Source organism: Leucoraja erinacea, chromosome 17, assembly GCF_028641065.1.
Source record: "Leucoraja erinacea ecotype New England chromosome 17, Leri_hhj_1, whole genome shotgun sequence".
Lineage (NCBI taxonomy): Eukaryota > Metazoa > Chordata > Chondrichthyes > Rajiformes > Rajidae > Leucoraja > Leucoraja erinaceus.
In genome coordinates, this window is record NC_073393.1 from 27,693,809 (window position 1) to 27,708,791 (window position 14,983).

A 14,983-nucleotide genomic window follows, 5' to 3' on the forward strand; every position below is an offset into this window, starting at 1 on the left:
GAGAGTGAAACAGAGGTTTATGTCTTTCTTTCAAATCGTGTTCTGATGAAAGATCAACGACCCAGTGGTCATCTGATGAAAGGTCTTGCACTGGTTAGTTCATTAGTATTGTAAATAACCTCAGTGATAAAATCTATGCCAATGAAATGCATTTAAGTACTGTTTTTGCCTGATTTTACAATTCACAGAAGCCAATTAACCTACAAACCTGCACATCTTTGGAGTGTGGGAGGAAACCAACGTGGTCACAGGGAGAAGGTACAAACTCCGTACAGACTGCACCTGTACTCAAGATCGAGCCTTGGTCTCTTGCACTGTAAGGCAGCAGATCTACTGCTGTGCCACTGTGCCACCCTAAAGCAATCAAGGGAGTTTTGAATTTGACATTTTAATTTAGTAACCTTCTTAGATAATTATTTCTCTGTCCCCACCTGTTTGGCCTAATATTGTTTTAATTCAGACTGGCAGCATCTGCAGAAATTTGCTTTTAGACATTGTTGGGAATCCACCAGGTTCTGAGCTTTGTCCATTGCTGACTGACGGGGTTTTCTGCCACCTCCAGGTGCTGGAAGAATCAAAATGTCTGGTGCGCAGTTTCCTGAAGACTACGCTGGAGCAGGTGAATGAAAGGGAATGTCAGATGCTGAAACAGCTGTGGAGTTCCTCGAAAGGATTGGATTCATTGTTTAGCTACCTGCAGGAAAAGATCTACGAGGTCTGAAGCCATTGTTACACTTGAATCTACTGTCCATTATTCCAGAGTCTGTGAAGGGAGTGGATGGGTTTAATAAGTGATGTTAACCAGATGGTTAACAGATGGACGCAATGTTACAAATTGGCCAGCAAATGTCTTTGATAACATGATAAATACTGAAGCGATCCATCAGATATGCCAAGTGGGTATATATTAGATGCACCTCTGCATGCATTTTCAGCTGTTTTGATGCTCATTGTCAAATAATGCTATGTGATTTATTTTCTTAAAAGCTGGCCTTAAAAGTCTCAGTATTGTTCCATCAAACCGACCAGATTTGCTCATCCAATTTATAACGAATGTTGCGTTTATGAATAACACTTTAATGAATCAGTCATAATTAATTCCTTTGCATCTGAACCCACAGCACAAGGAAGAGATGTTATGTAATATGTCAAGTTGTATATTTGGACTTTTTTTTTTGCTACCAATTTAGTTAGCAAAGGGTTGACACTGGTTAATAGATAATCCCATCATTAGGATTGTAAGTAACCTCAAATGATAAAAAGCATTTCGGTGGTGTAGATTTTCAGTACAAGTTTTCCTGATTACTAAGCAATCAGGGAAATTATTAATTTGTGACATTTTTATTTAGTAACCTGTTAGATAATTATTTCACAAAAGTTTCAAACTCTAGGTAAACAATAGCGGATTTTATGTATTTATTATTTCTTCCAGCTTTCACAATAAGGTTTAATGGAACATATTTCTTTATCTTTTGGATCTTTACAAACCGAGGTGTGAATTTTACTAGGAACGTAATATTTTTAAGTTTTATTTTTTAAATGATCCCAAACTACCTAAATCACCCATGCAAGATATCATTGTGACTGCAGTCTTGATGCTGTTGAAGACAGCTCTGTCTTGGATCGCTAAATATACGAGCAGGGTTTGAATACCAAATATAATATTTCTACAAAACAGAGGAATTTTCTGATGGTGAAGTATTTTTTTTCTCCCCGATTCTTAAAATTCACCAATATCTTTCTGGTATTGACTGCTGTCATGTGACCAGCTTAAGGTCCAAAGCCAATCAGTCATGTTCCATGCTCTGTCCTGAAATGGTAGTGAGTTTTCATTTCTTATTTATTTAAAGAAATTATATGCACTAATCAGACACAGTGTATGTGCTGTTGTTAAGTGACTCAGAGGAGTATGTTACAAAGAAGATATGGGTTTTATGTCACTAAATTGAAAAAGGTTAAATAAATATTTGTTCGTTTCATTTTAGTTGTGCAAAAATAGATGGGTGTTTCTTGATTCGAGAACAGTCCATACTTGGGTACTGGCACAAATACAGTATTTAGAAACATAACATGGGAAGCCACATTGAAGAGGCTGAGCACTCGAAGGTGTGTTCATTGTAAACTGCTGTGTTTAGTTTTTTTTTCTAAATAGTCACTGGTATCAACACCTGGTGGATATGGAATAAACTGTCTGCTGGTTCAAAGGAAGTGTACACTTGATTTTCATCTGAAGTTGCTTCTGTAACTGTATTGATGAGTTTGACACACCATATCACCGAAATATGGCAACATTGCAAGACAATATATATTTTTTCAAATGATAAACTTTCTTTTATACTGTGTATTATTACCCTCGACCTCTTGCTTTGCTTCTTTAGAGTCTTTTGTCCTGAAGTCGATGGGTTTTTTTCATCGGCTGCCTATGTAACCTCAACGCTTTGTGCCAATATATATTGGTTTTTTTATGTTTATCAAACACTGTTTGCCCCAATCCCATTAAAAAGAAAAAAAATCTGCCCTGTATTGGAAGATTAAAGAGCCGAGATGAAATACAAGCCGTTCATATTTTGGATTTATTTATTTTTTTGCTTAAGTTCTGTTCTGTTCAAGACACAAGGAATTTCACGGGAGAGCTTTATCGCTCCCAAGGCACAAGAAACGTTGAAGTTTGCCTTTCGGATAATCGGTGTCAATGGTGAAAGAAAACAGGATGAAAGTGTACTTCATCTTCCAGATGGATCAGTCATACCACAGCAACCTGTCGGGGCTGAATTGTATATGTGTCGGAAACTTGTTAAATGTATTTATCCTACAACAGAACACAATGGGTTTTAACAGTTTTTTTGTAAACGGGGGCTGTGTTTATTTAAAAATTCTTAGCGATCTGTTTTTGATGTGGGCACCCTTTTTCTTACTGGAGATATATTATCTATATGTTCGATAAACTACCAGGTAATTCTGATCTATGTGATAACTAACTTGTGTAAGACAGAAACCTACACAGTCTGTCAACTGCTTTTGTAATTGGTGTACAGACACTTTTCTGGGTGCCTTAGAAGTTGTATTTTTCATGTGTGTTAATATATTTATATATTGTGGAAAAGCTGCTCCCAATAAAATAATATGAAATTCATAGCTTGATTAGTTGTCTCTTGTTCTGGATCCTCTGCATGTCACATCACAGTGCATAAAAGCCAAAGTGCTCACTTAAGAGTGTAGGAAACAGCTGCAGATGCTGAATTACACCAAAGAGAGACACAAAATGCTGGAGTAACTCAGTGGGTCAGGCAGCTTCTCTGAAGAAAAGGAATGTGATGTTTCAGGTTGAGAAGTCTGAAGAAGGGTCTCGACCCGACACTTTATTCATTTTTGCGGGAGATGCAGCTTGACCCGCTGATATACTCCAGCATTTTGTGTCTATCTTTGGAACTCAATTAAGAGTCAAGAGCGTTTAATTGTCATATGTACTGACAATGGAACAATGAAATTCTTACTTCCAGCAGCATAACAGGCCTGGAAACACAATACACACATATGCTATACAATGAACAGAAATTCAATATATTAATAACCTCAGTACTAATGCAAAAAAAGTCAAAGTCCATAGTGCGACCAAAGGCAGTCCATAGTTGAGGTTAGTGTTACATAGCGTTCAAGAACCTGATGGTTGCTGGAAAAAAGTTGTCCCTGAAACAGGTGATCACTGTTTTCAGACTCCTATATCTTCTTCCCAATGGTAGGACTAAAATAAAAGCCTAGCCAGGGTGGAATAGGGATACTTTATTGTCACATGTCACTAGGCACAGTGGGATTCTTTGCTTACATACACAATGTATACAAATAGCAACCACCTACGGCGCTAACAACATGACAAAGCACGACGGCTCTTCTTTTTGTCTCCCCCCCCCCCAAACAGTTCCCACACGGCGTGTCCCCATTGTCCTTTGTTCCCCCACTCCCCATTGTCCATTGTTCTCCCCGCACCTCCCTCACGGTGGTTCTCCCACGCCAGGTCCTCCGTTGTTCTTCCCCTCCCCCCTCACGCCGCGAGGCCTCACCACTGCCAAGGCTCCATCGTCGTGAGGCTTCACCACTGTCGATGCCCCACTTCACGCCTCCATGGTGCCGACCCGAGCCCCAGCCGCGGGCTCCGTCAGCCGCTTCACCCGACCCGGGATTCTATCCACGAGGCCCCGGCTGGGCCCTCGACCCAGGCTTCTACGTGGCGATCCGAGAGACATTGAGGCCGCGACACCTCGATAAAGGCCTCCGGCCGCATTCCCAGTCCACAGCTGCGGCTCGTCGGGAAGACTTCTGGCGGCGCGGGAGGCCACCTGCCCATCGGGAAGGTGTGGATCTATGTTGATATTGGCCTCCTGTAGATCCCATCAATGGTGGGGAAGTCAGTACTTATGGTAAACCTGGTGACCACTACAACTCTGTGTAATCTCCTTCGTTCCTGGCCGTTCGAGTTGTTGACTCTCCACCGATGAAGACAGATTCATAGTTCCTCGGCTTTCCCCTCTAATGTCAACAGTCTGCACCCTGGTCTTACTAGTTCATGGAAGGGGTTGTAATGGATGGAGGTTGCAATGGAATTTCAGTAAACTTCAGGGCAGTATTGTCCTTCCATTTGCTGCCACAAATAAACTTTGTAAATAGCTATTAATACAAAGCTTCAGCGCATTATAGATTACTGGCTGGTCTAGGTTTGATTGTCATGATCTAGGTGCACAGTTGGAGTATGAATTGGTTGAGGTATGTGCACCAAACTATGTTCTTTTAACAATTGTTAACCATTCTTGATTAGTATGGGTGTCAGGGGTTATGGGGAGAAGGCAGGAAAATGGGGTTAGGAGGGAGAGATAGATCAGCTATGGTTGAATGACAGTGGATTGATGGGCTGAATGGCCTAATTCTACTATCATTTATGACCTTAATTTTTATCCTTGTTTCCAAATCCATTCATAGTCTTGTCCTTCTTACTTCTGTCATCTTTTCTAGCATTTGGAAGACATCGAAAAATTTAGAAAAGTTCCTCGAATTCTGGCCTTGCAGTCATCCTGATTTTTATCATTGGTGTCTTCAACTTCTATCAGACCCAAAACTCGACAATATCCTCCTATAACCTCTCCTCCTCCTCTGTCCAAACCCCCTGTCAATGCACTTGGACAGGTCATCTACCCTCATGGTTCCCATCCTTGGGGAAAGAAAGAACTGCAGCTGCTGGTTTATACCAAAGATAGACATAAAGTGCTGGAGTAACTTAGCGGGTCAGGCAGCATCTCTGGAGGAAAAGTTTGGGTGATGTTTTGAGAATGGACTCTTCTTCAGACTGAAAGACGGGGGTGGGGAGGGAGTTGGGGGAAGTAGAAGAGCTGGAGGTGAGAAAAGACCAGGACCAATCAGGGCCAGTGACAAATGATTTCAATCAAGGCCCATTGTTGGCTCGGGAAGGTGTGATCTCAAGAAGGTCACAAACGTAGGGAACCTTGGAACTGGTTCACCCTAGTCATTTAAACAGTTTACATGTTCAGTCACCACATACAACTTCCAATCTTAACATTTTCAGTCCCGATGGGACGGTAATAGTTCAAATGTTTTGCATTTTTATCACATGTATTTTAGGATGTCCAAGATTGCTTAACAGCCAATAAGCACGTTTGAAATGTTTTCAAAGTGTACGATTCAAAATAATGGTGATCTATTTGCACACAGCAAGCTCTCACTAACTGCAAGCGATATTGTTCTTGTGGTCCCTTTTAGTAAGAGTGGTTGACAAATATATTCGCGCTGAGAATTTACTTGGTATATGGTCACACTGATCTGTTCTGTATTTATTTATGCCTACTATATTCTGTTGTGCTGAAGCAAAGCAAGAATTTCATTGTCCTATCTGGAACACATGACAATAAACTCTCTTGAATCTTGAATCTCTTGAATATCCTCATCGTAATTTGATGGGTCTTTTTTAAGTCCACTTGAGAGAGCAGATATGCTTGGTTTCATATGTTGTCCAAATGATGGCTTCCAACCATTGTTACTGAAAATAATTCATCTCAAGAGTCAAGAACCAAGAGGTTTTATTGTCATGTGTCCCAGATAGGACAATGAAATTCTTACTTGCTGCAGCACAACAGAATATGTAAACATAATACAAAACAGAAGATAAAAGTTCAGGACCAATAAATAAATAAACAGATAAAGTGCAATAAAAATAATAGACTGTTCAGAGCTTATTTGATGTTGTGTTTAATAGCCTGATGGCTGTGGGGAAGAAGCTGTTCCTGATACTGGATGTTACAGATTTCAGGCTCCTGTACCTTCTTCCCGATGGCAACGGTGAAATGAGTGTGTGACCAGGATGGTGTGGGTCTTTGATGATGTTGGCAGCCTTTTTGAGGCAGTGACTGCGATTGATCCCTTTGATGGTGGGGAGGTCAGAGCCGATGATGGACTGGGCAGTGGTCACAACTTTCTGCAGCTTTTTCCGCTCCTGGGCGTTGAAGTTGCGGAACCAGGCCACGATGCAACCAGTCAGCATGCACTCTACTGTGCACCTGTAGAAGTTCGAGACAGACCTCCTTGACATACTGACTTTCCGTAATCTTCTCAGGAAGTAGAGGCGCTGATGTGCTTTCTTTATAATTGCATCAGTGTGCAGGGTCCAGGAAAGATCGTCGGAAATATGCATGCCCAGGAATTCGAAATTTTTTACCCTTTCCACCAATCCCGTTGGTATAAACGGAATTGTGGGTCCCTATCCTTCCCTTTCCAAAGTCCACAATGTTTTCCTTGCTTTTACTGATGTTGAGATTCAGGTTGTTGTGCTGGCACCATTTGGTCAATCGGTCGAACTCACTTCTATACTCTGACTCATCTTTCATTAAAATGGTGTTATTGCAATCTAGAGGTGCAGCAGCTAAATTGTCTGCTTCGGCCACTTGAACGCCCAGGAGCAAAGAATACTGCAAAAAATGGTGAACACTGCCCAGTTAATCACTGGGTTCTGACCTCCCACCACTGAAGGGATCTCCAGGAATTGCTACCTGATAAGGGCAGCCAGCGTCATCAGAGACCCACACCACCCTGGCCATGCTCTCATTTCATTCCCGCCATCGGGAAGAAAATACAGGAATAAAGGAGCCTTAAAAGTGTAACGTCCAGGTTCAGGAACAGTTTCTTCCCTACAGCCATCAGGCTATTAAACACTATAACTTCCATATTAGCTCCGAACTACATGGGCTTGGGGGCATTGGTTATGTCTTTTTGCACAATTATTGTTTATTTGTTCTATGTGTGTGTATGTATGTGTGCATATATGTGTGTGTGGATGTGTATACTCAAGTCTTTTTTCATTTATTATAATGTTTACTGAGTTCCTTGTTCACATATGCTGTTGTGGTGCTGCAAGTAAGAATGTCATTGTTCTGTCCGGGACACATGACAATAAAACACTCTTGACTAATAATAATCGACAAACTGCTTTAGTTCTCGTTGATGGATAAACATTGGCAAGGGCTCCTGGAAAAGTATTGTTAATATATAATTCCTCTTACCAGAGCTCTGCTACAGTGGATATGGCTTCAATTCAAGGTCTCAGTCACATCAGTGTGATGTACACTCAGCAATGCATTGCATTATCAACTTGGATCAAATTCTCACACCTAGTGAGAGGCATGAGACTGGAAGCTGAGTTCTTGACTCATGGCACCATAAATCAAGGTTCACATGCACACGATTTCCAGGTACAGCACGGTAGTCACCTGACTCCAAGTAATAAATGCATGGAGTAGAAATTCACACTTGGTTGCTTTCAGTAAATGAACAAAGTAGCACAAATACTCAGGTCAATTCAGAAATGAAGCTCCACTGGCCTTGCTGGAATCAAATTACTCAAGCTGACTACAAAATGCTGATGCAATTACCTTTTCATTTCACACACATGATTGAATTAAAATCTCCAACTCAGGTATTAGTTACTTGGGGTGAAAGCTGAGAAGAAAGGGTCTGAAGAAGGGTTCCGACCCGAAACGTTACCTGTTCCTTTTCTCCACGAGGTGCTGCCTGACCCGCTGAGTTGTTCTAGCACTTTGTGTTTATTTTCAGTGTAAAGCAGCATCTGTAGTTCCTTGCAACACATGAAAGGTTTAAATACTGACACAAAGTGCTGGAGTAACTCAGCGGGTCAGGCACTTGTGTCTGCACTGTAGTCTGCACTCACCCCTAGTCCTCACCTTTCACCCCACTAGCCGTTACATACAACAAATAATTCTCCGTCAGTTTCGCCACCTCCAACGTGACCCCACCACTTGCCACATCTTCACATCTCCCCCCATGTCTGCTTTCCGCAAAGACCGCTCCCTCCGTAACTCCCTTGTCAATTCTTCCCTTCCCTCCCTTCCCACCCCCTCCCCGGGCACTTTCCCTCGCAACCGCAAGAGATGCTACACTTGTCGCTTTACCTCCCCCCTCGACTCCATTCAAGGACCCAAGCAATCGTTCCAGGTGCGACAAACCTGCATCTCCTCCAACCTCATCTATTGCATCCGCGGCTCTAGATGTCAGCAGATCTACATCGGTGAGACCAAGCGGAGGCTGGGCGATTGTTTTGCCGAACACCTCCACTCAGTCCGCAATAACCAACCTGACCTCCCGGTGGCTCAGCACTTCAACTGCCCCTCCCATTCCGTATCCGACCTCTCTGTCCTGGGTCTCCTCCATGGCCAGAGCGAGCACCACCGGAAATTGGAGGAACAGCACATCATATTCCGCTTGGGGAGTCTGCATCCTGGGGGCATGTACATTGAATTCTCCCAATTTTGTTAGCCCTTGCTGTCTCCTCCCCTTCCTATCTCTCCCCCAGCCCTCGGGCTCCTCCTCCTTTTTCCTTTCTTCTCCCCCCCCCCCCCCCCCCCCCCCCCCCCCCATCAGTCTGAAGAAGGGTTTCGGCCCAAAACTTTGCCTATTTCCTTCGCTCCATAGATGCTGCTGCACCTGCTGAGTTTCTCCAGCATTTTTGTGTACCTCTAAAGTTAAATATTGATCCCATTGATAGCAGCAGTGGGATCAATATTTAACTCTTAGAGTGTAGACACATGGAACTGCAGATGCTGGTTTACAAAGCAAAAGCTCTGGAGTAACCATCAACTTAATTCAAAGTTGGACAACGTCAATACTTTGCAAATGGTTACATTGTTTTTCTCTGCATTGCCAATGCAGTTTCCAAAATCAAATTGATTTATTGACTAATTATAGAAAATTCTTGGAAAACATGATGAATAAATGGAGTAAATTTGTGGGAGACATTGATACTCTAACAGCAGAGCATTTTAATTAGGTGAGAGTCTCGGTGATTCACTGACTCTTCTACCTATAGTTGAGACGATGCCTGAATTGCCATGCATTGTAACCCCTTTGGGAAATTACAATGGAAACAACAGCTACTTTTAAAAACACTCCAAACTTACAACAATATATCCAGCTGCTCTACCGCGAGAGAAAATGGATGCCAAAAAACAAAATGAGAGCTTTGGTTGGAAAGACCAACAGCACAATGATCCTTAAAAATCATGGAACGCAGGAAGATGAGGGGTGATTTAATAGAGGTGTACAAGATCATGAGAGGAATAGATCGGGTAGAGATTTCCTTGCCCAGAGTAGGAAAATCGAGAACCAGAGGACATAGGTTTCAGGTGAAGGGGGAAAGATTTAATAGGAACCTGAGGGGTAATGCTTTTACACAAAGGGTGAAGGGTGTATGGAACAAGCTGCCGGAGAAGGTAGTTGAGGCATGTTCTATCGCAACATTTAAGAAACATTTGGACAGGTACATGGATAGGACAGATCTAGTGGGATATGGGCAATGCACAGGCAGGTGGGACTAGTGTAGATGGGACATGTTGGCCGGTGTGGGCACTTTGGGCCGAAGGGCCTGTTTCCATACTGTAAAACACTGTGACTCTCTGTGAAAACAGGTAGCAAGGAGAAAACAGGAGAAACAAGGAACTGCAAGTGCTGTTTTACAAAAAAAAAGACACAAAGTGCTGGATTAACTCAGTGGGTCAGGCAGCATCTCTGAAGAACATGAATAGGTGATGTTTCAAGTCGAGACCCATGTTCAAAAAGACACAAAGTCCTGAAATAACTCAGCGGGTCAAGTTGCATCAACTGAGCTCCAAAGGTGGAAAGCCTGGCAAAGAGAATTAATTAAACATGGTAGGGTCAAAATCATTGGGAAACTGGTTGTCTCAGAGGGAACCAGCAGTTACTCAGCACCAGTGGAGTGCAAATGACCTTCTGGGCCATTTACTTGATGAATGTGGCGTCATAAGAGAGGAGGGATGGCTGGAGAGAACTTCCCGAGTTATCATTGAGGTACTGGAGCCCAGATTCATACTTCATGGGACCTGTGTACAGGTGATAGTGCAACTGAAGTATTGATTGCAATCTGTTTCAGACCGAAGAGGAGGGAAGAATGAGGGTAATTGGTCCCTGAACGATTTATCAGTGGATCCATCTCCACTAAAAGGCAGTCGCTCGGGCAGTCAATGCGCTGGAGGGGGAATAAGGAATCAGTAACTGACTAGACAGGAGGTGGAAGCTCAGACAAAGCAGGAAACCATTCCCATCAGTGGTCGATGAAGTCAGTGCCACCTGGAGGCGTTTTCATTTTCTCTGTTACTGAGCTGTAGGGAAGTTCAACTCCGCAGGGTCTTGTCATCAAGGGAAAAGATGTAATGTTGTTCAAAATGTCTAATTGGTTATTTGTGTAGTTGGAACCTTTACGGTGCATACAGGTGGTGGTCTTTCTGGAATCAGCTGTTCATTTCTTTGTGCAGAGCAGCCAAGTTACTCTGATTTTCTACAGCTCCAATCTCCTCCCATGACAGAACCCTCTTGCAGCTGAACAGATTCTGAACAAACAGCTCGGAGGCAGATTACTGCGAGCAGCCGACTGACCATAAGCTGTCACAGGGAGATTATTCCCTGTGGGCGGCACAGTGGCGCAGCTGGTAAAGCCGCTGCCTCACAGTGCCAGAGACCTGGGTTCAATCCTGGCCTCGCCTGCTGTCAATGTGGAGTTTGCAACTTCTCCCTGTGACAGCGTGGGGTTCCTCCGGGTGCTCCGATTTCAGTAGACAATATGCAGATGCAGGAGTAGGCCATTCGGCCCCTCGAGCCAGCACCGCCATTCAATGTGATCATGGCTGATCATCCTCAATCAGTACCCCGTTCCTGCCTTCTCCCCATATCCATTGACTCCGCTATCTTTAAGAGCTCTGTCTAGCTCTCTCTTGAAAGCATCCAGAAAACCAGCCTCTACCACCCTCTGCGGCAGAGAATTCCACAGACTCACAACTCTCTGGGTGAAAATTTAAATCCTCATCTCCGTTGTAAATGGCTTACCCCTTATTCTTAATCTGTGGCCCCTGGTTCTGGACTCTCTGAACATCGGGAACATGTTTCCTGCCTCTAGCGTATCCAAACCCTTAATAATCTTATATGTTTCAGTAAGATTGCCTCTCATCCTTCTAAATTCCAATGTATACAAGCCCAGCCGCTCCATTCTATCGACATATGACAGTCCCGCCATCCCAGAAATTAACCCGGAGAACCTACACTGCACTCCCTCAATAGCAAGAATGTCCTTCCCCAAAACTGCACACAATAATCCAGGTGTGGTCTCACTAGGTCCCTGTACAACTGCAGAAGGACCTCTTTGCTCCTATACTCAACTCCTCTTGTTATGAAGGCCAACATGCCATTCGCTTTCTTCACTTCCTGCTGTACCTGCATGCTTACTTTCAGTGACTGATGAACAAGGACCCCCAGATCCCGTTATTCTTCCCCTTTTCCCAACTTGACTGCATTTAGATAATAATCTGCCTACCTGTTTTTTGCCACCAAAGTGGATAACCTTACATTTATCCACATTAAACTGCATCTGCCATGCATCTACCCACTCACCCAACCTGTCCAAGTCACCCTGCATTCTCATAGCATCCTCTTCAAAGTTTACACTGCCACCCAGCTGTCCAGCACCGTGCTTTGAGGTACCCCACTAGTCACTGCCTGCCATTCTAAATGGGACCCATTAATTCCTACTCTTTGTTTCCTGTCTGCCAACCAATTTTCTATCCATGTCAGCATCCTATCCCTTTCTGAAAGTCCAGGTACACTACATTCACTGGGTCTACCTTATCCATTTTCCTAGTTACATCCTCCAAAACTCCAGAAGATTAGTCAAGCACGATTTCCCCTTCGTAAATCCATGCTGACTCAGACCGATCCTGCTACTGCTATCCTCCCACATCCTAAAGACGTGCGGGTTTGTAGGTTGATTGGTCCTCTTTAAATTGCCCCTAGCGTGTAGGGAGTGGTTGAGAAAGTCGGATAACATTGTACTAGTATGAACGGGAAATCGATGGCCAGCGTGGACTCTGGGCTGATGGGTCTATTTCCCTGCTGTATATCTAAACTGAACTAAACTAAAATAAACTAAACTAAACTAAATTTCCTGCTTTCGATACTTGCCACTCCCACTCTCTTCCACTTTGCACAGCTTGGGATTCAATATACGCTTGAGACGTAAGCGTTTCTAAGGCAAGAGAGAAAGATCAGAGGGACTACTTACATACAAAAGCTGGAAAACTTAACATTTCAGATCGGATACTCTTTATCAGAGCCCCAAGTACTGGTGAAGGATCTACTGATAGGAAACATTAACTGGCTCTCTTTCCACAGATGTTGCCTGACCTGCTGAGCTTTACCACCATTTTCCATTTTTATCTCATATTTGCAGCATCTGCAGTTTTTGTGTGTGTGTGTGTGTGTGTGTGTGTGTGTGTGTGTGTGTGTGTGTGTGTGTGTGTGTGTGTGTGTGTGGGTGTGTGTGTGTGTGTGTGTGTGTGTGTGTGTGTGTGTGTGTGTGTGTGTGTGTGTGTTTTTGTGTGTGTGTGTGTGTGTTTTTCAGACAAATTGCACAGTCCTTACAAAGAGCTGGCAAAGACTTAATGATCACCTACTTTGCATGATTCTGCGGACTCCTTCCTGCAATTTCCTGCAGATGATTCCATGATTCGGAGACAATAGACACTGCAGATGCTGGAATCTTGAGCAAAAACACAAAGTGTTGGAGTAACTCAGCGGGTCAGGCATAATCTCCAGAGGATGTTGATCGGCGATATTGCAGGTCGGCACTTTACTTCAGATTATAGGGAGGGGGAAATCTGGAAAAGAGAGTGGTGGGTGTGCAGGATTTCAGACTGGAGCAGGCCTTTATGGCCGGCTACAGCTGGGACAGTAAAATGGAGCCAAAGACTGGCAAATGTTGCATGTAGACTCGGTGGCCTGTTTCTATATATGACGTACTTATTGTACTTATTTATGGCAATAGTCTTCCAATCTGTATGCAAAAAAATAATTCCACTGCACCTTGGTACGTGTGATAATAAAATAACAGTTGGTCAGCACGGTGGTGCAGTGATGGAGTTGCTGTCTTACAGTGCCAGTGACCCGGGCTCGATCCTGATCACGGGTGCTTGTCTGTATGGAGTTTGTATCTTCTCCCCATGGCCGGATGGGTTTTCGCTGGTATCTCTGGTTTCCTCCCATATTCCAAAGTCGTACAGGTTTGTAGGTTAAAAGGCTTTGTATATTTGCAAATTGGTCCCTAGTGTGTGTAAGGTAGTGCTAGTGTGCAGGTATCGCTGGTCGGTGCGGACTGGGTCAGCCAAAGGGCCTGTTTCCATGCTGTATCTCTAAGCTAAACTAAACTAAACAATTGAAACCATTGCTGACATTGAATCGAGCTATGGCACCAGAGGTAACTGAAATACCAATCTTGGACCTTCCAAATGCAACTAACATGGCAGATGGGTTTAACATTATCAGAGAGAGATCAGCTTTAACACTGTAGCACTCCCTCCGCACCCTGCCACCCACTGAGCCATGGCTGACACCAGACTGAGCTGTGTCCTTGAAACTTGAGCTAGCGCACCATGGCATCTGCAAGGCAATGATACAGTAATTTCCTGCACAGCATGTAGTGTGAGATGTCATATTCCATGTACGTTCTACAATGATAGTTTTGCACAGATGCTATTCTGTGCTAATGTTCCCTGCTCAATTCACGAGAGATCAATGAGATGGCTGCACAAGTTTACGGAGATCCTTGCTCCTCCATTTTAATTATTCAAATGCCATATTTTTGCAGCTTTAATTATCTTACTGATTTAAAATGAGAAAAAATATCCATTTAATTGCCTTGAAATGATTTCTCATTGCATGAGCTTCATCTGTAACTAGAACAAGACCTCGAATTGCATGAAATTAGAACTAAATTTCCATTAATCTGAATCAGTCTCTGCATCACAGAGATGCACAGGATAGTTACAATGTGGAAGGAGGACATTCGGCCCATCGAGTCTGTGCAGCCATTCAGCTCGCCTCTGCCCTTTGCCCTGCAAATTCATTGCTCTCAGGTCTTCATGCAGTTCCACTAATGAGTTACGAACTCCACACTGAATCTTCCTGCATTTTTACCTCCGGGATTTTACCTCCAGAATTTAATCACTCACAGATGAAAAGAAAACCTTCTTTTATGCAAACTGGAGGTACACAGCTCATATTCCGCTTGGGCAACTTACAACCTAACGGTGCGAACATTGAATTCTCCAATTTTAGGTAACTAACCTACTTAAAAAAAAAGACACCAAGTGCTGGAGTAACTCAGCAGGTTAGGCAGCATCCCTGGAGAACATGGAGAGGTGACGTTTCGGGTCGGGACCCTTCTACAAAAACTGATTGTTGGTGGCTGAGCTGGGGGGGGGGGGGGGGGGGGGGGGGGGGGGGGGGGGGGGAGTGGCAGGGCAGGCAATAGGTGGAGACAGGTGATGGGGGGTTGACAAAGCCCAGAAATTAAAAGACCGAATGTGTGCTACAAAAGGATTGAAGAGTTGCAAATTGTGAACCTGCTGAG

At 43.6% G+C, this 14,983-nt stretch overlaps 1 protein-coding gene across 3 annotated transcripts in view; it reads left to right on the plus strand.

The window, feature by feature from the left end:
- LOC129705332 (chromodomain Y-like protein 2) overlaps window positions 1-3,240 on the plus strand; it is a 166,359-nt gene extending 163,119 nt beyond the window's left edge. The window contains exon 7 of one of the 3 annotated variants that reach the window (XM_055648855.1): window positions 563-3,240. In XM_055648855.1, coding sequence (XP_055504830.1) covers window positions 563-721 — 159 coding nt within the window. In that variant the 3' untranslated portion in view covers window positions 722-3,240. The remainder of the gene's footprint in view (window positions 1-562) is intronic. The other 2 variants (XM_055648854.1, XM_055648856.1) reach the window with 2 other exon arrangements.
- Window positions 3,241-14,983: the final 11,743 nt, after the last annotated feature.